Here is a 20,911-nt window from a genome sequence, read left to right as displayed (position 1 = left end):
TGCGTAAGTACAGTAAGAATTGTTACGCGGATGTACACATAGCAACAATTGCAGACTACACATACATAAGTAGCAGGGATAGCAATGACAAGGTTCCACCCGTAGATCTGGAATTGTGTGGAAAAAGAAAAAAACGATAATGTCCATGAAAATTGTACATGACTATGATTGCTCTTGATCCCTTTTCTCTGGCTGGGACACCTGCTCAGATTCTGACGCCCCAGCGGTTAAAGTGTCAGCCACACCTGGCTGTTGCCCTCCTCGATGTCCGCCAGCCGTCCCGTCAGGCATGGTGGAGTTGAGCCGAGTAAAAAACGAACCCCATTGGCCTATACTAAGTCAGTTTCCGACCTTATAAGGAGTAGACAAACTACTTGCCCCAGTCGAACATTCCTCCCGGGATGCCCTCCAAGAGTCCCACATCAGCCATCGCAAATCGTTCCAACTTACCCGACGCCTGCGGTACCGTCGAGTACGTTCAAAACCTGTACATTTCCAGGTGTTTGGCTTGCCATGTGGTTCAACGCAGGATTCACGTTAGCTTCCCTCAGTGTCCCCGACGTGAGTGGCCTGATGTTTACTAGTGATGAGGATCCTGCTGCTGGCGGTTCTGATTATTAGGCACAGTTGGGAATGATTCAGGTATTAAGAATTCCCTGCTACTTGGAAGCTTACCTTCGGATTCCTCATCAGACGAAGTAATGATCGTACCCTTGGGCACGCCATAATCTGCTTTACGTGCCTCGCCATGGGCGACGAAAACACCGCCACCAGGACGGGATGGGTCCTTTTTGTATTCAAGTCCACCTAGCGGTCGTCGGCCTTTGACACCCCCCGTCGGGTTAAGCAATGGTGGCTCGTCAAGAGGAATGGGTGGACCTTGAGTAGCCTCATAAAGTAGTGAGATAATCTCGGCCGTCTGGAGGCATATAAGGCGACCATAACCAGCTTCGTCACAAGTCGTACTGACCTTCCGTCCAGCAGACATATGCTCGGGAGATATCGCACTCTCCCACCTACGGACGCAATCACGCAACTTCCGAAGCTTGATAGCAGCGTCCGCATCTTGCCGTCGAGCCCACGTATGATACTGTGACAATGAATGTCTGTACAATTTCCTCCAGTGGCAACAACCTCACCTGTACGAGTGCACATGAAGTCGCAGCATATGCAACAAGCAGCCATATGTCATACACACGTTCATGGGTATCAAGCCAATCAATAGATTCTCCTGTTAGTTTGACGAGGGCAGTCCACGTCTCCATGGTTAAGCCAAACTTGAGGTGCGCCGGGCAAGTGTATGATATTCGCATGAATACACGCCAAAAAATCATACAGACGCAAGAGTACAAAAGATGGAGGAGGCCTTGATGTAATCATTCACGGCACCACAGAAAATAAAACACTAGGTGCTTACGAACCTGCATTCCAAGCAGTGTCAACTCCTCGGTACTTGAGGCTTTCTGGAAGATTGGCCTTCCAAGACTCCAGATCCGCCAGTAATTCATAAAGCATCTCGTCAGTTGTAAACATCAGACCAGAGGGGCTACATGACGTTTCAGTATGAGCCTTAAAAACTTGCTGGGATCACCTACCTGTAAATCGTCTTCAATACTCGACCAAGGATGATGCTGAGTCGACCTAATTCATCCATATACAAGTCATTCGGATCGCCCGAAGAAGGAAGGCGTGCATCACAATCCTGTACATCGATCATATAGGGATGACCGTACGTCAGGCTTGTCCTAAGCGAGTGTTAGACTAAAGCAAAACACCAAAGACTAGCCCCCAACCATCTGTCGCATATGACACAGGCAACCCATAAGCGTCTTCGGAGTTCGATATTTTGCTTTACGGATTCTGCACGATGGAGCCCCAGATCTTGCGCCTATGTACATCATCCGTCAAAGATCTTCCAAAGCACACAGAGAATGAGCTAACCATCCGAATTGCGGTACCGAGTCGGATCCACAATGCTGACAGAGCATTGGGAACGTATTGTGAGTGACTGTCACCCACCATACTCAGAATTAACAGTGCTTGTACATTTGCGATCGACGCTGTCGACAATACATCCTCTGTTTTGATGACATTATTCACGATATATCGTATTGAGTCAAAGACCGATTGCAAAACTTCTCTGCGGGCGGCCGCAACGAGACACATAGAATAGATTAGAACAGGTGGCGGGCAAGGATTTGCGAGGAATTCTGCTTGGGTGATAATGGGCAAAACGGGTGCTATTTCTTTGAAATATGCATTAACAAGGTCCTGAATGACCTCAGGTGCGACATGCAGATCAATAGGTTTGGGGTGCGATGCTTGCTTGTCATCTGCGGGGGCATTGTGCACCGAGATAAGGCCATCGCCATTCTTCGATACTTCCCAAGTGTGATGATAACGTTGATCATAACTCTCGTAAACGCGGGACGATATGGTAGCTTGTGAGTGTAACAAGTGGATTGCGTTAGTGGGTCCTTTACAACTTCAAATTAGCCAGAGTGCAGTATGCTTAATTCGTGCTTGGATTTACCGAAAACCTGGCGGTCACTGGGGTCTGCTTGGGGTGACATAGTGGTGCGACGTGTATCGGATGACTTATCCTTATCCTTTTCAGTACCGACTTCTTCTTCAGACTGTTTTTTCTTCTTGAAGCGAGTTTCCGCGATGGGAAGGAAAAAAGTACACTCAAAACCGTACTGTTTGCAGTGTTGGCAGAGTGGAGGATCTGCATCAGGCAAAACATCGCATCTACACACAATAACAACCGACAGAGTTAACCGCGTCTACAAGGGAACATGCTACTTACCTGATCTTTCTGGTGCGACAACTGTCACAGGCACGCTGAGTCTTCGTGCGCTTTTTGGAATCGACGGCAGTGCTATGGGAGGTCGCTGTGGGTTGCTTAGGCGCAACGTCAACTGGGGAACGACCTTCCTGGTCGGACTCCTTCTCGCCGGCAGGGTCCCTGTCGCGAACTCCGTCTGCCCTCCGTTTCCGTTTGCCAGTGGAGACAGATGGTGCGGACGTCGAAGCTGGTGGTGAGTTAAGAGGCTGCTGCTGTTCGGTAGGTGCCTGTGCGGACCGTGGTGGTGCATACACCACCATCTGTTGAGGATACTGAGTATATGGTGCGTATCCGTGAGGGAGTGGACCGTAAGGTGCAGGATGCATTGGGTAGTACTGATGAGGATGACCGGGTATGCCCGAGCCATTGGCGGCATTCATATTTGCAGCAGCGGGATAAGCAGGAGGGTTGTGGTGTTGGGTAAACGGGGAAGGGTTTATTGGATAATTGGGATTCATCATGTACGAGATACCGTGGTAAGGTTGGAGAGTCGGGGTACGGGCGGTTGTCAATCGAGGAAAGTCTTGCGGAGATTGCGGCAAGTTGTCTACCTGCGGACGCGGAGCTACGGCAGCAGCTTAAGGTCAATACAACAAGTATCATCAGATGGGTCCATTCCATGACGGCGCATAGAAATGAAAATGAGACACACACCGGTGGATAGAGGCTGAGAACGATCTCTTGTGCTGCTCCGGCGGCGGCGAGAACTGGAGGGCTGCGGTGCGGGACGAAAAGCTGACTTTGGTGAGTCGGCCTGTTTCTTCTGCCGTGTCTTCCTCGACGACGACTTCGGGGCGGATGGGGATGCCTGCTGCAAGATCGGTTGAGGCGGCGGGACTGTCTGGGGGCCACTCGACTTTGCGTCACGGATGGAGGATTCCATTCGTCGAGACAGCTTGGTCGGCCTAATCTGAAATCACAATACCAACGTATTGCTCCGGATATTGTTTGGCCCTGCCGACTCGTGTCCTGGCCCGCCCTCAAGTTCACAGAGCACTGGTCTATTAAACCAAAACAACCATGTGAGCGGATACCACCCTCGGCAGACGACTTGGTAACTCACACAACTGTTCGTGGATCTCCCCGACGGCTTGGAGATGGGCGGAGTCGGTCAGTTGAAGATGATCAGGCTGGCCAATGCCGTGCCGTCGGGGTACTTATTTTCAAGCGGAGATGAAACTGCCGTCTCTTATGCACCACCGAGTAGGATGAAGATGCAGATCTCACTTGTTGGACGCCTCAGAGGTTTAAAATATCCGTGTAGTGTATATGTATTATGGCTGGGTAAAATTTGTACCATAGACATGAGGCTACGAGCACTGGCTCACTCCTCAGTGGTCCTCTGACCATTGCCCTCTGCGTCGTCCCATCCCAATCCCACGTCGTCCAAACCGGGATTGATTCGTCGTTTGTCTTCAGTCAAATAGCCGCGTGCGTCCAGCCATGACAGTCCTGCCGGCCGACACAGGACCTCGGCCAGATTTGACCGCCACGACCCGTATGAAAATGGGTTAGTGGGCCTAACACCAGGTTCGAGTGACTTGTGAGCTTGATTCCTAATCTGTTTTACCATGAGATGCGAGAGCTGAAAATATGGCAAGTCCTACTCACTTGTTCTATGGTAGTGATATTCAAAAACAGCAGCTGCCACCAACTCATGTTCAAGCACAAACACAAACCTGTATGAAACGGACTCACCCTCATATGATACGCCAGCAGCGCGGTCACTGGCCATATGACAATAATCGATAAGGAGAAAGCTATCGCGCTCCCTATCCCGTCAACCACAGCGTGTCGAAGATTTTCGTGATTTCTTCGTGTAAGAAGGTATAGGTGTATAGCAGACGTGCAAATCACGAGACAGAGCGTCAAAACCTAGCAGATAGTGTTGGTCTCACATGCACAAACGTTGGTTTCGAATTTTCTTACGGCAGAACACAAGAAGGCGAAGAAGAACGTGTAGTTGCGTCGCCCGATACAGTTGTTCACCCATTGACAATGATGGTCACAGCCATCAACGCAATTGTCACACTAACGAATTCGATGACATGAGCATTGCTCAACACAGGACAACGAGGACTTGCCATTTTGCAATGGCTTGACCGCGGTGGGCGATACGTCTTGCAACTCGAGCAGTACTTGACCCGCACGCTACACCATCACCCAAGGTAAGAGTGCATTTATCGAAACCAGAACGGAAGCTTACAAGTCATTTCGAACCTTAAGATCCCTTGGAAGCGGAATCCGCACACCACCGTCGGAAGGAGAGACTGCGGGAAGTGGTGGGTCAGGATCAAGATTTCGCGGCAGAATCCCAGGGTCACGAAATGCCTATATGGATTAGAAAGAACCAGACGTTAAACAAGCAGACTCTGCAACTTACGGTGGTGAGCATAGTTGAGACCGTGAGTAAACACATGTACGCTCCTACAGCTGCAACTGCAGGGCTTTCATTGCGCCACCACCAGACACATGTATTTCCGAACCAGACCCCCGAGATTACACAAACAACGGTGAGCGATGCCACGAATGCCCATGGTGAGTCCCCTCCGGTTATCAAGCGGCCACCACAGAAGAATCTATTCCGAGAAGGATGTTGCTGATAATTCCGTTTCAGCGGACGTACCGGTACAGCAGAGAGTGGGGGTATTGACTTGGGAGGCTCGGCAATGAATATTTGGTTGGGTGTCGGAGAGTAGGACGATGGTCCACTCGACGAAATTTCCGCAAGTGGACGTGTCAAGGATTTCTGTGGTAAGTATGTAGTAGAGTATTCACCACCAGGAGCATGCGAATGTTCGGTAGAAGAGAATCGCGAGGTGTGGGGGCTTGAGTTTGACTTATTACGAAAGGAGTCAAAGCTGAAGCCTCGAAAAATGCGTTCGACACTGGTTCGCACTCGAATACCAGTACTGTTCCACTGTGATGATGGATCATTCGTTGGAGAGCGCGAGGGTATATTAATGCTCCTTGAATGTGATCGATGGCTAATGGGGAGCAGAGGTTCTCGACTATGTTTCAGTCGCTTTGTGAAGTGGTCCAGTCCTTTGAGTGACCCTGAAATGTCGGCGCTCGCCAAGTCGGAATCATGAGACGAAGGACGCCGCAGGGAAGCTAGGGGATACTGCTCAGGGACTGCAGGGTTGGAAGCAGGGAGTGCCTCATGTGAAGTTACGGAAGGAGAGGAAGGGCGGGAATGAATCGGCCTGGAGGGTCTGAAAAAGGGAGCAGATGGCAATATTCCACCGGCATGTGTTGTGCTTGGTATTGGGGGGACCTGGAAGACGGTTATGGTGGGCGGAGAGGAGAGAGGAAGGTCTCGAATATGAAGAGAAGTGGAACCCTGGTTGTAATGACTAGCGATTGAAGTACTTGAACGACCGTGGATGCTCGAGCTCGAACCCCGACCGCGGTTCGCACCCACGCTTTTGGATCTCTTTAGAGTGGCACCACTGTCTTGCAGACGCTGCACAGGGACAGCACCGAAATTGGACGAAGGAAGTGGAAGCTGGGGAGGTCTGAGTTTTGCGGGGGCTGCAGGAGAGGATGGAGAGGTAAACGAAAGTGAAGTCTGCGACGTTGCCATCGTCGCAACAGAAAACTACAAAGGCGACGACGAGGACGACAAGGACGAGGACAATGACATCGACGTCGACAGCCAGTATCCAAAAAAGGAAGGTGTTTCCCATCAGCAGTCACTCGACTCCCTCCCTCCCAAAGCATTATTATTACTGTCCCGCCGACTCAGAACGATGGACTCGTCAACGGACCAGCTGAAGAGGTCGCTTTTGATTGCGACGTTAGACTCTCTCGATACCCCCCACCACCTTGGACCAGCCATTGCATCCGTCGCCGCCAAATCATCCGAGACCCTGGTGATCGCCTTGCTGTCACCACTGTTCGAGTTGCGACATGTCCAACAAGGGTCACAAGACGCGCTGGCACGGACGGGTAAATCTCTAGTGACCCCGATATCGCGGACCGACCGATGGGATGACGTTCAGCAACTTCTGACATATGTTTATGTACAAGCAACGAAAGTTGCTCAGGACAACGGAAGAATACTCATGGACGTCACCGTGCTTCTTAGGGGCTGTGAGCAACCCCTCCCCGCGGATTTAGCTGACGGGATGGACATCTGTTTCTTGGTCCAAGGCGGTACGTCGATACCGCCCGTTGGGAACACGCAGATGTCGGACGACGTCTCCCCTCTCCAGATAATAATATACCCTCGCTTCCCCTCTCCATCAGAACACTTCCGCAAACAGTCCTCCCCTCTGGAAACCGAGTAAGCATCGTTGCAGCTCCCGACCCCTCCCAGAGTAGCGTGGAGGCGCTCTATCCCGTGGTTGCTTTAGGCGGTACCTTTGACCACCTGCATGCCGGGCATAAGATACTGCTGAGCATGGGAGCCTGGATTACCGAAAGGAAACTCATCGTCGGTGTAACAGGTACCGAACATCCTTTTGTCATTGCTTCTTACACTTAGCCACACTAGATGACCTTCTGTTACGGAAAAAAATCCACAGGGACTTGCTAGAACCGTTCAGTGTTCGAGTGGAGAAATCTCGTTCATTCCTACAGCTGTTTAGACCGGACCTAGAATACGAACTTGCTGCCTTAACAGACGTGTACGGTCCCACTGGATGGGACCCGGATATCCAAGCGTTGGTTGTAAGCAAAGAAACACTTTCCGGTGCAGCAGCAAGTAGGTGGAATTCTGCCTAAAGCATCTAGGCAGCTGACCAGTAGGCTATACCTAGTCGGCAAGGAGCGCGCCCGCAAGTCCCTTCCGGCCCTGCAAACCTTTGTCATCGACGTGATCTCACCCGATTCCGAAAAGCTTGACCACGAAGATGCCGAGTTGCTGCGGCAGACCAAGATGAGCAGTACATTCATCAGAGAATGGATAGCTAAAAATCACGACGTGGAGAAGAATATGAATACATAGATAAGGAGCGGATATGTGTCAACGGATCGCGTATGTTGTGTGTACCCGTCTGTAGCAGTAGATAATTTATCAAATAGGTAGATGCGAACTGCCCAATAGGCTTACCGCTTTCACCGGTACCGGCTCCCGGGTAACCGCTCCCTGGCACATCATGCGAAGGAATGTTCTAACCCTCATATCCCTGCTTTGGCTGGACGTCGCTGTTGCAGACGAGTCACGACCGCCGCAGACGCGTCCTGGACTCGGGGGTGTCGATGCTAGAACGCTTACTTTGCAATTGACTGGCGAATATACCACCACCATACCGCCGGAGACGGACAGCGAAATCCAACTGCTCTACGACCCATTACTGGACTCTTCGACTTCGATCCTCAAGGCAATTCCAACTGCAGTTTACCGGCCAGAATCATACGAAGCCGTTGATCGCGCTAGAGACTCATCCAGAGTCGACAGTAAGAGCATACCAATACAATGGCACGAAACCTGGGTGTTGGGACCCGACGTAACGGACAAACACACCCTGGGACAGCTAGCCCGGATGAGTTCAAATGCCTACCACCTACCCGGCCAGAAGAACTGGAAGTGGCGTGACCTCGATCCTTCGTGGAATATCAACACCGTTGGTTCTATTGCATACGAGAATGGAATGCGTTTCTGATAGCTTCTTCAACTAGAGCTTTCCTTTCGGCTGGGATAACGCGGAAGACGGATTCCGTGGTTTTGTCTTCCGGTCTGAAGACAACTCTACCGTTGTTCTCTCGATCAAAGGCACGACTTTGCAGGGTCCAACGTCAAGGAAGGACAAGTTAAACGATAATCTGCTATTCTCTTGTTGTTGTGCCCGTGTCGATTTTTCGTGGGTTTTCTCGACGGTCTGCGATTGCTACTCTTGGTCCCCGCTACACAATCGCTGCGATGACCCGTGTCTATCAGCCGCACTGATACGAGATAGCCTCTTCTATTCGATCGGAACTGTAAGTACGCGATTGGAAAGGATGTTATTAAGTTCAAACGTCGAAGTTCCTCTTCGCATAGAAATTGGTCAGGGATTTACGAATGTTATACCCTTTCGCTAACATATGGCTGGTCGGACACAGTCTTGGTGGGAGTCTCGCCTCTCTCCTAGGCTCCACTTTTGGACTGCCTGCGGTTGCCTTCGAAGCTCCCGGCGAGCGTATGGCAGCGCATAGACTTCATCTGCCACTCCCTCCATCCAGTTACCCGTCCAGGTTGCCTCGTGTGCCCGTCACTCATGTATATAACAACGCGGATCCAATACCACAAGGTGCTTGCACTGGTATTGCTTCGCCGTGTGCTCAGACGGGTTACGCACTCGAGACTAGGTGCCATCTCGGAAAGACAATCGTGTATGATACGGTGGGAAGGTTGGGCTGGCACGTTGATCTGCGAAAGCATGGCATTGACGTGTTGATCGCGAACGTGTTGGATGCAGAAGGACTGTGGCCCGATGGTGAAGCTGGCGAAGAACGAGAGGTTCCGACAGCCCAAGAAGAGGCTGATTGTGTTGTACGCCCTACGTCCGTTTCCTTACTAGTACACTGCATTCACGCTATCGTCAGGATTGTTTCAAGTGGGAGTTTGGACATTTCAAGAATAAGCCAATCGGTTGACCCGCTAAGTATGACTTGCGATTCACTCCCGTTAGCCATACTGCGATCGAGTGCTTTGAGTAAACCGGTTGCGATGTGTATTTGCTAGATGTACAATTGTTGTTCTACATGGTTATCCGATCCGTGTTGTACTTATCCATTGGAATTTACCTGCTACCGGCCTTATCTATACGAAGGCTTATCCCTGGAATTCCTGTCCTCCAATAACTGCTCCTTGAACAATAACTTGCCTGATGTTCTTGTGGTCACCACAGAAGAAGAAGCGTTCCAACCACTCTTTCAACATCTTTTCGGCACTTTTTAGAGTGTCGTCTCCAATGAGATCGCGACCCGGATTGTAGCCCCAGATCGCCGGGTTACCACTGTCGTCACGAACGCTGACAAGGAGCGCATCAAAGGCTTTGCCTTCCTTGAATGATCCTATGCGATCTTGTAGACAGCAAACTTCTGCCCCGCCCAAGGTCGCTAGATACAGAAGCATCGCGGTGTCAAACTTCTTCCCTCCCTCGTTCGGAAGAATTGCAACCATCTTCGATGTAGTGCTCGCCATCTGTATGGTGTAGAGGATGGACGGATCGTTGCCACCACTAACGTCAGTGCCAAGACCGACCTGAGTGATAGATAATCGATAAGCATCCGCCGAGAAATCCGGGAAAACCCCTTGCCTTTATACCGTGTTCCAAGAGCTTCCTCACTCTTGCCATGCCGCTGCCTAAGTAGAAGTTACTCGCTGGACAATGGGCGACCCCAGCACCTTTCTCCGCTATGAGCTTCATCTCTTCGTCCGTCAAGTAAACACCGTGACCTAGGATGGTATTGTAGCGGAGGAGCTTATACTTGTCGTACACGCCAGCATAAGTTTTGCAATCGGGGAACAATTTCAAGGTGTCCTTGACTTCTTGCTGGTTCTCTGATATATGCGTCTGGATCGCAATATGGGGATTAGTCTTGGCGTAGTTTCCAAGATTGATGAGGAGCTCCTCCGTGCACGACATAGCGAAACGAGGAGTGATGACCGGGTGAACTAGAGGCTCGCCTGCAGGGGACTGAGGAAGATTCTGGATATGTTCCACGAGGCGTTTTGTGGTCTCCAGAGAAACTTGAGCAGACGGCTCTATGTAGTCTGGAGGACATTGAGGCGCCCTGTCCATGTTACATTTCTTTTCGGGTCGTCAGTAACCTGGCAGTCTCCAATTCCACTCAGGGGGACATACACCGACAAAAGCGCGTTGACCTGGAGAAAGGATCGAGTTTCGTGAAGGACGAGCAACGAACTTTTAAGTACGTACCTTTACTACGGACGATGTCGGCAAGTAGCATGGTGGCATCGGAATGCAAAGTGCCATAGTAGCAGGACGTCGTAGTCTTTTGGCGGATCAGCAAGTATTGGATGACAGACACTTTCAACTTGCTCACGCCAGAAGCGATCACCCGCTCCACGACACCGGGATAGACACGAGCAGCGTAATCCTTGTCGGCAAACTTTTTTTCGGTAGGGAATGTGTAGTACTTGAGCCAATCCAGTAGCTCACATTCGCTCCCGCTAAAGGATGGAAATCAGCTAGTAGGTCTAGGTCTTCTAGTCACCGCAACTAACGTACAGGCCTAGATTGGGAAATTGACAGGCATGCTATTCCAGATCGCCTATTAGCGGGGCGTATTTCGAGCGGTGTGATGCAAGGGGATAAGCGTACGATATGAGTATCGACGAAACCTGGCATGATGAATTCTCCGGGTTCCAGTATGACCAGTGTGAAGGTGCCATCGAGAAGACCGATCTGCGTGAGTAGTACCTTCTGAAGCTCGAGACTAGTGACATCCAGCTTTTCTATCAGATGCGCGATGTTCCCCTTGCCGTCGACGACGACCACACAGTTGGGCAAGGCGTCGAAGTAGGTCAATGAGTAGGGGTTGATCACAGGGCCATAGTAGACGGTGTACCTGCCAGGGGTGACAGTGGTGGGGGTGTTCCTAGCCATTGCGAGAGATGATAACCGATCACCTTCCAGGGGGAGATGTAACTAACTGAATCACTAGAACAGTGGGAATGATGGGTATCATCCGGGTTGTTCAAGGCTCCGGCGGGGACGACGGGCATAGTCGGCCGGACATAACCAAAGACGTCGCAAGGAAGCTCACTGCGGGTATCGAAGGGAACAACAAAAGCTGATCGACCAGTATCAGTGTACCTTGTGGATCCTCTCGTGGTCATTGGTTTGTCCCAGACCACTCGTCAGTACTTCAGTAGTGGGTGAATACTACATCCTATGCAGAGCAGGCGACTTATTGGCATGGTAGCAAGAACAGGCTATGATGGTGATAAAGTAGTTAGTACCTGGCACATATTCACATCGTCACATGTGTAAATTATAAAAGCTTCATCGCCTGCCATTCCCACCTTTCCTTGACTTTTGGTCCTCTCCTCTCCTCGCCTCTCCTCTGCGTCGCGTCGTCGAGCAGCTCCCTGGGGGTTCGCTTCATTCCTTGGTCATCTTCTGTCATGCCCTCTCTCCGCCGTTCAGCGTCTTCGCCGTCCGTCCGCTCATCGCCATACCCGCTTTCGCTCTCTAGCGCCGTTAGCAGTCGTGCACGCACCGCCGGCCAACAGCCGCGTCGGTCCTCTGGTTCAGATGTCTCTGAGCGCCGGGTCCTTGCCGACATTGAATGGTGGAGGGTCGCTGACGGCCAATGCCCACCCACCCCAGACAGTGACCAAGATGAAGCGCAGCCACCACAGCGTACGACGCGCGTCTCCACCGGTGGAGTTGCGACCTTGTTCGCTGGCGAAGGTCCAGAGTCCCCGCTCTATATCTCGGACTTGACACAGGTAAACCCCGTTCGCAACACCATCCTGTCACGTCATGCTAATCGCGTCTTTTTAGTCCGCAGCTCTCGATGAATATGCTCCTCTTACGGTCGAGTCCTCTACAAGGCGTCGTCATGGACGCGACTCTTCTTTCTCTTCCGTAGAGTCTACTCCAGAAATCACCACGCCACCCCTCCAACCCGTTGATCTGGGCGAGGTCGGCCCAACATTGGACTCGAACACACCTGCTTCGGAGCACCCCTGGATAGGCATCGGTATTCGTCATTTGCTATTGCCATTGCCATTCCGCTCTGTCTCCTTCGGAGGCGTCTCAGACCATAAAAGCTGCCATACCCACTTCGCGGACATGGGAGGCGACTCATTCTCCCTCGATCAGAATCTCTTCTCATAACCAACGCGACGTCTACCTTGTCTTCATCTACTCAGATCGCTCCGGAGCACCCTCAAGTCCTCTGACTTCCTAACGACGTGGTCACTTATCTTACGCTCTATGCAGCAGTATTTTCATTTATTTTGAAGATCTCAACCATCCGTTTTGAAAATCCTGCCCGGTTTCGGGGGATACTTGCCTGGGAGGGCGCACCTTTGTGTCTGGCTTTATCGTTGCCATCCCTACCTACTCGCTGCCTCCTGTCTCCATCATTCCAAGCGTGCCTTTATTTGCCCGTCATTGCCTCGGAGACGCCAAAAACCTGGGCTGCTTCTTCCATCATCACTGTAACGACTAGACATGCACACATTTCCTTTTCTCTCTCTACCTTATCTTGCTTTCAAGATGCTTTCTCCATCTCTCATGTACGACCTGTCACGACCATTTCTGTTTGTCTCATAAAAGTTGCCTCTCCGCACAGCTGTACTACTCTCAGTGCCTGTGCACTATGTAGTACTGTACGGTTACAGTTACCAAATCTGACCACTGATCCTTGTTCAGCCATACCGATTAGTCCTGCAAACCCGCAGGGGGACCGCGAGCTAAAGCAACCGAGCGGAACCATAAGCTTGCCTTGTCAGACTTGTGCACACGTGGATGCGTGGAATGCATCATGTCCTTGGAGATTATGAACGTTCACACAAAAGTAAATCATCCCCAGAGTGCAAAGCAGCATGGGGTCATCAACTTAGCTGCTCAGTTGCAGCAGGAGGCTCAACACCACAAATGGGGAGCCGAGTCGGTAATTCAATCATCGTTGCAGACCAGCAAATTGCGCTGGACCAGACACTTTGCTCCACTTTGAAGTCGCGATGGGACCGTATCGTTGAACGTTAGCGGCTAAGGGGGCCGGTGGGTGTCTACTAAGAGCTGTGCGTGGTGGTGCCGTCGGCGGCGGGGGTTGTGGTTGGGCGTGCCGCGCTTTCCACGCACTGCGAATGGCCGGACATCGAGCGATTAACTATACCAACGGTCTGTTGAAATGGAACTGTGAGGGAGATTGCGCCATCGACTCACAGTCGGCTTCTCGACGCCATCTGCTATGCTCTCTATTATTTTATCCACAACGGTGCGATAATTGCCGTGAGGCTTATCGTCTCTGAAACGCATCATGCGCCAATGGTAGAGATCGGGATCCCAACGAACTTCGACTATTCTGTCGTCAACTTGCTCGCCAGAAAGTTTCATCCTGCACCACCGAAACCATGTGAGATAAGGGGAAGGGGGATAGAACACTCCAACACGCACGTCTCCCACTCGTCGTCTTCGACATAAAGTTCGTCGTAAGGCTCATACTTGGCTTGTCCCCTCTCCTCGCCGCAATAAACATGTAAACCAAAGAAAGGTTTAGCACGGAAATCTGGTTGGGATGGGTTGGATTTCAGCGGAGGAAAGCGCAGTACAAGTTTGAAGTCGATCGAGTTTTCCGACGGAGGCTTCCATTTGAGACTTGAAAATGATCGTCAACTTAAGATGCTTAGGCAAATGTCTGACTTACATGTTCGGGTCTGTGCCGGGAACGTAGTTGGTTTCCGTGCAGGTATAGATGAGGCCATCGTTTCTGTGCTGGAGAGCAGGAATCTCGAGGCGGAATACATCCTCAATACCATATGAGAAGGATATATTTTTCACTTTGATGCTAGCTGGGACTTAGACTCAGAAGTCATTACTATAAAAAGACCGAAACCTACTCAAAAGGAGCTGCGGCTCGAAGGGCAGGTAACCCCTTTATCGCTTTAGACCACGGGACGTAAAATTGCTCTTTCAAACGCTACAGAATGCTTGAGAAAGAGAGTACCCAATGAAAAATGGGAGGGTTTTACCCAATAGCGTTTGTCCAGCGTTTTTGACATAACGTTTTCGCCATTGAAGACGAGACAATCAAAGGCAAGATATCGAACGGTCTCCTATGAATGCCGTGAAGCTTCGGGGTTCCAAGTAAAAAGCGCGTTCACTGCACACCATTTTGGTTTGTGGATCGACGTCAATGACGAGCTCGCCGTCCAGGATAGTATCCATAAGGGATTCCCTTGACTTGTCGGGTTGCGGGAACCAAAATCCAGACACCTCATAGTACGTGTTATGCCTGTCGATCTGCAGGAAGTGATGCGTGGCGCTGCGCGCTCGTGAGAGTCACTTACTAGGTACACGACCTGGCTACCGGTGCTGGGATCCGTCTGGAGAAAGAACAAAACACGAACGCCGTCGGACTTTTCGCAGACCCAGTAACTGCGAGCTTTATCAATATCACACGGGTCCTGTAAGGAATTAAGGACGCACTCCTTCTTTTCGAGCTCGTCCAAGTGATTCAGGGAGAAGCTAATGGGCTGACTACCGGGAAACCTGGAGACGATGGTGCGTTGGACAACGTTCCTTGCAAGCAAGGAGGGAAAGGGACGCGCCGATCATTGTCCAAATGGCATAGTCTCGCCACATAACTCTTTAGCCAAGATTCTTGTTGAGAACGAGGGGAGATACGAGCACCAGGTATGTCGGGTATTGGAGACATCGTCTGAGAGACACACAGGCACACTCTGGAGTCTGGGTAGCAGTAATATTATTTGACACGATGGCCGGGTCCAACTTCACTGAGAACGTGTGGGGAAGCTTATGTAATCATATTGACAGCAACTACACGAATAATATTGGAGGGTGTTTGGGGCGAATGGAATCAATACAACATCGGAGAACAGTAGTAACGGTCTAGTAGCCTAACGAATGTTAACCGCCCAGATTACACTCATCGATCCTCGGCCCATTCCTGAAAAAGGAATTGTAAGGATGAATTGATATCACCATGAGCAGGCTTTTTTTACTCACGTTCTCCTTCTTGATTTGTGCCTGTGTTGAATGCCGGAAAACTTAAATCGGCGTTCAAGAAACGTAGAGAGAAAAAACGCACCTCCTCTTCTGGCGTGAAATCATTGACGATGTTGAACAGTTTTCGAATCTCCTCAGGGGTTTTACCCTTGATCATGTTTGCCACGGTCTTACACCCGACATCGCTAAAGGGGGTGAATGAAGAGATGCACACCAACAGTACGAGTGGGAACGCACAGAAGAGGCTTAATATCGAGGTAATTGGCAGCCAGGATGATCTCAAACAACATCTCCTGGTCCACGGTGATGAACCGCTGATCCCACTCCGAAATGTCAGTAGTCCGCTTGCGGGTTTCGTCCTGGTTTTGGTCTGCATCTGCGCTTGGCAGAGGCTCGCCGCGATGGTGCTCGCAGTACTCAAGGACCTATGGAGGATGGCAGGCGTGCATGAATGACGAGTGGCACGCGATGGTGACACGAAGGGGTGACAAATTCGCACCTTCTTTAGCACGCTAGATGAGACGTTAGGCAAAGGAATAGGTTGATCGGTTTCGCCGACGTCTGCGCAAGAGTGTCGCGAGTCTGCACAGTGCATCGTGGTGTAAGTAAGGGATAATTACCCTCGAGCATGTTCTTGATGAGAACGCTGCGCTCGACAACCTCCTTGTCGGCATGGAATTGTTCGTTGTCGGATGTGACGAGGAGCACCATGTCGTTTGTAGTGAGGTGGAAAACGCGGAGCCTTGCCTTGCTGCAGAGCTTTATAAGGAACGAGAGCGCGCCCCCCTTTTTCCATTTCAGGAGTCTGTGGTCCCCGCTTGACACCAGCCATGTTTCTTCCGCTCGTCCTGCAGGTCAACAGGAGTCCATTCTCTCTTCTTGGTCCGTACAATCGTTCGAGCGACACTGTCGTCTGACTCGTATAACTACAGGGTCTGTTCGGACTGCCACAAAGCGTGCTGGAGGCACCGTACGCAACCATGGAGGTTCACCGGGAAAACGCCTGGGCTTGAAGAAGTTCTCAGGTAATAATGCCTGGCTGGCGTACATCTCCTCACCCCACTCAGGTGTTACTTGCAGACCAACATGTCATACCTGGCAACATAATCGTGCGACAAAGAGGCACACAGTTTCATCCTGGTCAAAACGTAGGCACCCTGATATAATGTCGGACAACTCGTTTCTCAGATCACTATAGGTGAAGATGGGACGTGACCACACTATTTATGCCACTGCACCGGGCTTTGTCCGCTTCTACAAGGAAAAATGGATGAGCAGTGACCGCAAATTCGTCGGTGTCGTCCTCGATCGGGGCGAGAAGCTACCAAGAGACGAAGCCGTATTAGGCCGCAGTCGATACTGTGGACTGGTCAATCTTGGACCAGCAAAAAGTGGCCAATCATCGCCAGCTCATTTGTGACCGAAGTAACTGTAGACTCGTGCTGGTATTTGTTTGAGTAATTGCGCTCGCTGGTTTGTAGAGCTTACTACAAGATTAGCCGCTCTCGACACCTACATATAACTTGGCTAGTGCTCCCAAACTAATACACACCGCATACTCGATGCATTCATGTATACCGCAGATCTTCTCTTCAGAGAAACGGTGAATCCAGTATCTACTGCTGAAAACCCATCCTGAACGGATGCCGGGTGCATACATGCCAACAGCTGCCTTGCTAAACTCGTGCGGGCGGTCAACCTTATTCTTTACACACGAATGATCGCTTTCACGACCTGATGATCCTCCAATAGACGAAGCTGTTGCCGTAGCCAGCAATGGCACACTGCTCTACCCCAACTTTCTTCCGCCAGACGTTCCCAGCCATGTCCTTCACAGCAGTTGTTTTCCTTGCCAAGAGGAAGCGACCACCTTCGGGCCTGTTGAGGACAGCCGGAGCAGGAAGGCTCTTTCGTTTTCCAGTGCCGAGTTGAAAATCGTAGTTGAGGCCCCAGACTAGAAGATCGCGCCCTGTAAACCCTGGGCCTGCGCGTGAAAGTGTATCCAACGTCAACAGAGCATGCCCTGTGGGTGAGACGGAGATAGCTTCAGGCACGATTGGCGCAAGACCTTGAGTCTTCTCATCATCTAGGAAAGAACGTCAACACATCGATGGCAAGTTAGCCTTGACTCACATTCAAGTAAACCGCTGACATTTTTTACACGAACGGGATTGGCTTGACTGGTCGTATATAAATTGGCACCGAGGCCTCCCCATTGACCGTTTCCACACGAGAGCACGTCTATGTAGTACGATGGATCTGAGCCAGTCCTTTCCGCCACGAAGAAGGTCAGATCACCGCCTAGGTTCCTTGATTTAACCTTCAAGGGAGAATTCCTTTGACTAAAAACAAACCTGCCGAGATTCCTAAGCACTTTCTCTTGACATCCAAGGCTAAGTTCCGGGTCAATATGACCTCCGTAGGAATGGTCACAGCATCGAGTGTGATACCATTCCCTAGGCCCAACTGTCTGTACGTTTTTGAGTGTGAACACGAATGGTCTACAAAGCAGAAGAGCATTACCCAAACTCATTTGCACCCCAACCCAGGACCCTGCCCGCGTCCGTGTTCACGTAGCTACTCCGGCTACCAGCTGCAATGTGCGATACCTTTACACCTTTGAGGGCAGGTATTTCAAACAAGGAGTCGCAAAACCTGATAGTCTTATCATCTATAGTGTCTAAGTTTTCTGCTGGACCATTATATACGCGAACGCGAGAATACCGTGACGCTTTCGCATAGGGGTCGGTAACCGCTACGGGGCTGAGCTCGACAGCTACGCGTCCCGAAGAAGCGTCACCTGGAGAACTAGACGCTACAGGGAGATCGACGTTACGAAGTCCAAGTTGCCCGTGAGAATTTGCATTCTTATTCACGGGATGGGAAAATGCACGCCCCGCAGATGTTAAGGCTAGGACGTGATCGCGTCCTGCCGTAATGTTTGTGAAGCTGGTGGTGGGGTGAGAACATTGTGTTTTAACGATGTAGATGGATATCACCGACTGTTCTCTCCATCCCAGCTTCTCACGCGGGAAAAGCTCCACCAAGTCAATATTTGGGCGACCTCGCCACAACCAGTCGAAACTCCACCACGAGGACCCAGGATGCTGCGAAGAAACCTTGAGTTTCTGCTGCTCCTCATTCGCAGCCAGAACGTATATCTTTCCCGACGCTGAGAGGGCATACACTCGGGACTCTGTCACTTGTATCTTTACAATGTCCTGTTCAAGAATAAGAATGGGGAAAAAAAAGATGCAAGTCCTCATGACCAGAACTTACCTTGCCTAGTAGAGTGGGCTTTGGTCTCCTTGCCTCCAGTTCTGAGGTAGAAACTGACGGAAAAAAAGCCATCACCCCACTGGTAGACATTTCCCCGGGCGTCGACGCATGCAGGCATGTTGATCGTGGAGCGCCAAGTCGCGAAGTGCTACGTTCTCCAGCCAGTTTACGTTGGTTGGGTACTGCACGACGTCAACCTTGGGTTCTGTTGGATTGATTATGTGCGACCTGTTTGAGGTTTAAGGTTTCAAGCATACAGATATGACAGTGCAATCACTTGTTGGAGCCCCAGGCTACCCCTTGGAGAGATCCATTCTCGTCGACACCAGTGCTATTGATATTCGAATCAAGGACTTCTGTCTCTCCCGGGCTTAACTGTGGAGAGGAGGAGGGTATTGCCGCAACATCATTGTGTATGACATTGTTCGAGACGCACCACACCAGGATGGCAGTAGCAGACGCGGTGGCGGATGCAAAAACTGCAGAACGTGCCCAGTCCGAACGGACTTGGTGGATAGCATGTCGTGTGTGAAGAGCCCGCAGGCAAGATTTATTAGGCCTGAAGTATCTGGAAGCCGCAGTCTTCAACATCGCTAGTAGGCAGAGCTCGTCATGTTCGTATGACGCACGGCAGAATTTGGTGTCGGCGCGACCCCCCCCTGAAGGGGCTAACTAGCTGATTACAGCAGTTTGCGTAAATAATGTCAGTAGCAAAAATACTTGTGAGCGCGTCATGGACTCCGCTAAATAAGGAAATGTACCGGGCTGGCATGAAAACACAGTAGTGAGACTAACTACCGTGTCAACACGAGCGCACGTTTTGCCCAGTACTATGGAAAAGCAGCATACAGTCACCATGCACAGCTAAAGGATGTGTTTATTCGAGATGATACATATGTACATACCATGTACTGCAATGACAGTGGATGGGTACATTGCAGTGCATGTTGTCAAGGGCTCCTTCAATGCAGAGCAGTTCTACAGTTTCACTGCAGAGGAAGTGGTATGTATTTACTGCGCCATCTTGTGAGTACATGATGTAGCTTTGGCCATCGCTGGTAGTACGTGGACAAACGAAGGCGATGAAGGCACACATTCCTACATTTCCATATCGGGCAGAGCTCACGGCTCACAAATATTTTGCTACTGGCCCCATCATTTACACAGGCTGCTGTAATAACTGAGGAGCACTATAGTAACCGTAGCTTGGAATGGATCCTTCAGCACCCAAGACGGTAGGAAAAGGCGTCGCAGGCAACATGCGAGTTCGTCTATTGTAACTCCCATGAGCTGTGAAAAGCTGACTTGGCCTCGATTTTTCAGCTACCGTCTGCGGTGCAACCGCTGCCCTATACGGCGTACTCGGAGGGCACCCTCCAGCAAGGCTGGCCCTGTTCTCAGCTGTAAACGGTGGTCTGGCCGCTGCCACTTTCTTCAGTATGTGCGGTATTAACTCTGCCATTTATACTTTAGAGAATTGACAGCCCACAAGGCATACGGGAATACATTGTTGGCCCTGTGCTAACACTAACACATGTCGGGAACCACCACACTCGCAGAAAGGAGTCAGAGAGTGCTGTTGATGGCTTTACCGGAACAGAACCGGCATTATCCTGGAGTCATATCCGCACATCTCGCCTGTTGGACTCTGCAATCAGTGGTGGGATCGCAGGAGGGGTCCTCAACGCATGGAAACGTAGGAGTATTTGTTGGGAATTCTCACGACCTCACTGAAGTTATTGGTAGGTGGTAAAGTTGGGTTGGTGCCGGGTCTTGGGACTGGTGCACTACTATGCACGCTACTGCAATGGGGCGTGAACGAACTCCACATCTTTCGTATACGCCATGTTTACCGCACCACAACGACGTCGCTGCCCGTGATCGGGGACAAAAGCGATACCGTGAATAGGCTACCATGCAAATGATCGCTTAGTCCCTCCAAGTATGCAAACGGTTTCATATCAGCATCAGGAAGCAGAGTCATGGGGCGACCGCATACTATCCGCGTTCGGCCGACGGGTATCAAATGATGATTACCTGAAGCGACTGAAAACCGAGCGGGACACCTACCTACGCCGGATAGAAGAGTTGGAGAGAGAACTTCAGGAGAAGCCAAGATAAAGGC

General features: G+C 50.8%; 11 protein-coding genes across 11 annotated transcripts; 5 read left to right on the top strand and 6 right to left on the bottom strand.

The window, feature by feature from the left end:
* Nucleotides 1-162: 162 nt before the first annotated feature.
* Nucleotides 163-3,731, bottom strand: F5J12DRAFT_959948 (fungal-specific transcription factor domain-containing protein; the record flags this gene model as incomplete). Its single annotated transcript, XM_051749920.1, is given in 16 exon segments — nt 163-329; nt 379-457; nt 477-610; nt 676-919; nt 971-1,090; nt 1,140-1,366; nt 1,422-1,546; nt 1,596-1,745; nt 1,794-1,888; nt 1,942-2,477; nt 2,534-2,751; nt 2,810-2,850; nt 2,875-2,894; nt 2,934-3,075; nt 3,103-3,413; nt 3,503-3,731. 16 exon segments carry the CDS (start codon nt 3,729-3,731, stop codon nt 163-165), a joined length of 2,838 nt encoding a protein of 945 aa, XP_051603510.1.
* Nucleotides 3,732-4,072: 341 nt separating this feature from the next.
* On the bottom strand, nt 4,073-6,585 carry F5J12DRAFT_805575 (DHHC palmitoyltransferase-domain-containing protein). Its single transcript, XM_051744554.1, has 7 exons — nt 5,232-6,585; nt 5,055-5,179; nt 4,933-4,999; nt 4,778-4,879; nt 4,547-4,723; nt 4,460-4,492; nt 4,073-4,409 (listed from the first exon to the last, which is right to left on the bottom strand). The coding sequence occupies exons 1-7, from the start codon at nt 6,432-6,434 to the stop codon at nt 4,173-4,175; spliced, it is 1,944 nt and encodes a 647-aa protein (XP_051603509.1). The 5' UTR covers nt 6,435-6,585; the 3' UTR covers nt 4,073-4,172.
* F5J12DRAFT_805571 (uncharacterized protein) lies at nt 6,586-7,911 on the top strand. Its single transcript, XM_051744553.1, has 4 exons — nt 6,586-7,006; nt 7,066-7,299; nt 7,347-7,556; nt 7,612-7,911. Exons 1-4 carry the CDS (start codon nt 6,601-6,603, stop codon nt 7,797-7,799), a joined length of 1,038 nt encoding a protein of 345 aa, XP_051603508.1. The 5' UTR covers nt 6,586-6,600; the 3' UTR covers nt 7,800-7,911.
* A 39-nt stretch (nt 7,912-7,950) lies between these two features.
* Nucleotides 7,951-9,879, top strand: F5J12DRAFT_959921 (Lipase; the record flags this gene model as incomplete). The annotated part of the gene is made up of 4 exons (XM_051749919.1): nt 7,951-8,418; nt 8,474-8,773; nt 8,835-9,326; nt 9,380-9,879. The coding sequence occupies 4 exons, from the start codon at nt 7,951-7,953 to the stop codon at nt 9,428-9,430; spliced, it is 1,311 nt and encodes a 436-aa protein (XP_051603507.1). The 3' UTR covers nt 9,431-9,879.
* Nucleotides 9,564-11,765, bottom strand: F5J12DRAFT_380590 (uncharacterized protein). Its single transcript, XM_051739129.1, has 8 exons — nt 11,457-11,765; nt 11,125-11,401; nt 11,032-11,060; nt 10,847-10,973; nt 10,720-10,795; nt 10,645-10,664; nt 10,096-10,590; nt 9,564-10,040 (listed from the first exon to the last, which is right to left on the bottom strand). Exons 1-8 carry the CDS (start codon nt 11,489-11,491, stop codon nt 9,609-9,611), a joined length of 1,491 nt encoding a protein of 496 aa, XP_051603506.1. The 5' UTR covers nt 11,492-11,765; the 3' UTR covers nt 9,564-9,608.
* A 1-nt stretch (nt 11,766) lies between these two features.
* Nucleotides 11,767-12,966, top strand: F5J12DRAFT_380854 (uncharacterized protein). The gene is made up of 2 exons (XM_051739131.1): nt 11,767-12,257; nt 12,313-12,966. The coding sequence occupies exons 1-2, from the start codon at nt 11,931-11,933 to the stop codon at nt 12,646-12,648; spliced, it is 663 nt and encodes a 220-aa protein (XP_051603505.1). The 5' UTR covers nt 11,767-11,930; the 3' UTR covers nt 12,649-12,966.
* A 379-nt stretch (nt 12,967-13,345) lies between these two features.
* On the bottom strand, nt 13,346-15,247 carry F5J12DRAFT_380786 (mRNA capping enzyme). Its single transcript, XM_051739130.1, has 10 exons — nt 15,090-15,247; nt 14,968-15,030; nt 14,829-14,916; nt 14,650-14,781; nt 14,511-14,594; nt 14,379-14,458; nt 14,186-14,326; nt 13,936-14,136; nt 13,705-13,876; nt 13,346-13,648 (listed from the first exon to the last, which is right to left on the bottom strand). The coding sequence occupies exons 1-10, from the start codon at nt 15,194-15,196 to the stop codon at nt 13,439-13,441; spliced, it is 1,278 nt and encodes a 425-aa protein (XP_051603504.1). The 5' UTR covers nt 15,197-15,247; the 3' UTR covers nt 13,346-13,438.
* Nucleotide 15,248: 1 nt separating this feature from the next.
* On the bottom strand, nt 15,249-16,279 carry F5J12DRAFT_380585 (E3 ubiquitin ligase SCF complex Skp subunit). The gene is made up of 6 exons (XM_051739128.1): nt 16,128-16,279; nt 16,007-16,068; nt 15,745-15,932; nt 15,590-15,692; nt 15,508-15,528; nt 15,249-15,448 (listed from the first exon to the last, which is right to left on the bottom strand). Exons 1-6 carry the CDS (start codon nt 16,216-16,218, stop codon nt 15,428-15,430), a joined length of 486 nt encoding a protein of 161 aa, XP_051603503.1. The 5' UTR covers nt 16,219-16,279; the 3' UTR covers nt 15,249-15,427.
* Nucleotides 16,280-16,292: 13 nt separating this feature from the next.
* Nucleotides 16,293-17,132, top strand: F5J12DRAFT_380490 (ribosomal L27 protein-domain-containing protein). The gene is made up of 5 exons (XM_051739126.1): nt 16,293-16,389; nt 16,440-16,532; nt 16,588-16,655; nt 16,706-16,952; nt 17,007-17,132. The coding sequence occupies exons 1-4, from the start codon at nt 16,338-16,340 to the stop codon at nt 16,925-16,927; spliced, it is 435 nt and encodes a 144-aa protein (XP_051603502.1). The 5' UTR covers nt 16,293-16,337; the 3' UTR covers nt 16,928-16,952; nt 17,007-17,132.
* A 102-nt stretch (nt 17,133-17,234) lies between these two features.
* F5J12DRAFT_903427 (regulator of chromosome condensation 1/beta-lactamase-inhibitor protein II) lies at nt 17,235-19,377 on the bottom strand (the record flags this gene model as incomplete). The annotated part of the gene is made up of 8 exons (XM_051748405.1): nt 17,235-17,593; nt 17,641-17,808; nt 17,862-17,977; nt 18,031-18,456; nt 18,511-18,728; nt 18,787-18,839; nt 18,875-19,014; nt 19,064-19,377. The coding sequence occupies 8 exons, from the start codon at nt 19,375-19,377 to the stop codon at nt 17,235-17,237; spliced, it is 1,794 nt and encodes a 597-aa protein (XP_051603501.1).
* A 620-nt stretch (nt 19,378-19,997) lies between these two features.
* Nucleotides 19,998-20,907, top strand: F5J12DRAFT_903426 (uncharacterized protein; the record flags this gene model as incomplete). Its single annotated transcript, XM_051748404.1, has 5 exons — nt 19,998-20,055; nt 20,110-20,223; nt 20,279-20,482; nt 20,533-20,687; nt 20,752-20,907. 5 exons carry the CDS (start codon nt 19,998-20,000, stop codon nt 20,905-20,907), a joined length of 687 nt encoding a protein of 228 aa, XP_051603500.1.
* Nucleotides 20,908-20,911: the final 4 nt, after the last annotated feature.

The sequence above is a fragment of the Pisolithus orientalis genome (genome assembly GCF_024613125.1).
Source record: "Pisolithus orientalis strain OTSU chromosome Unknown F5J12scaffold_4, whole genome shotgun sequence".
NCBI lineage: Eukaryota > Fungi > Basidiomycota > Agaricomycetes > Boletales > Pisolithaceae > Pisolithus > Pisolithus orientalis.
Note: the sequence above shows the minus strand (reverse complement) of the source record. Positions and strands in the feature narration are given on the sequence as shown.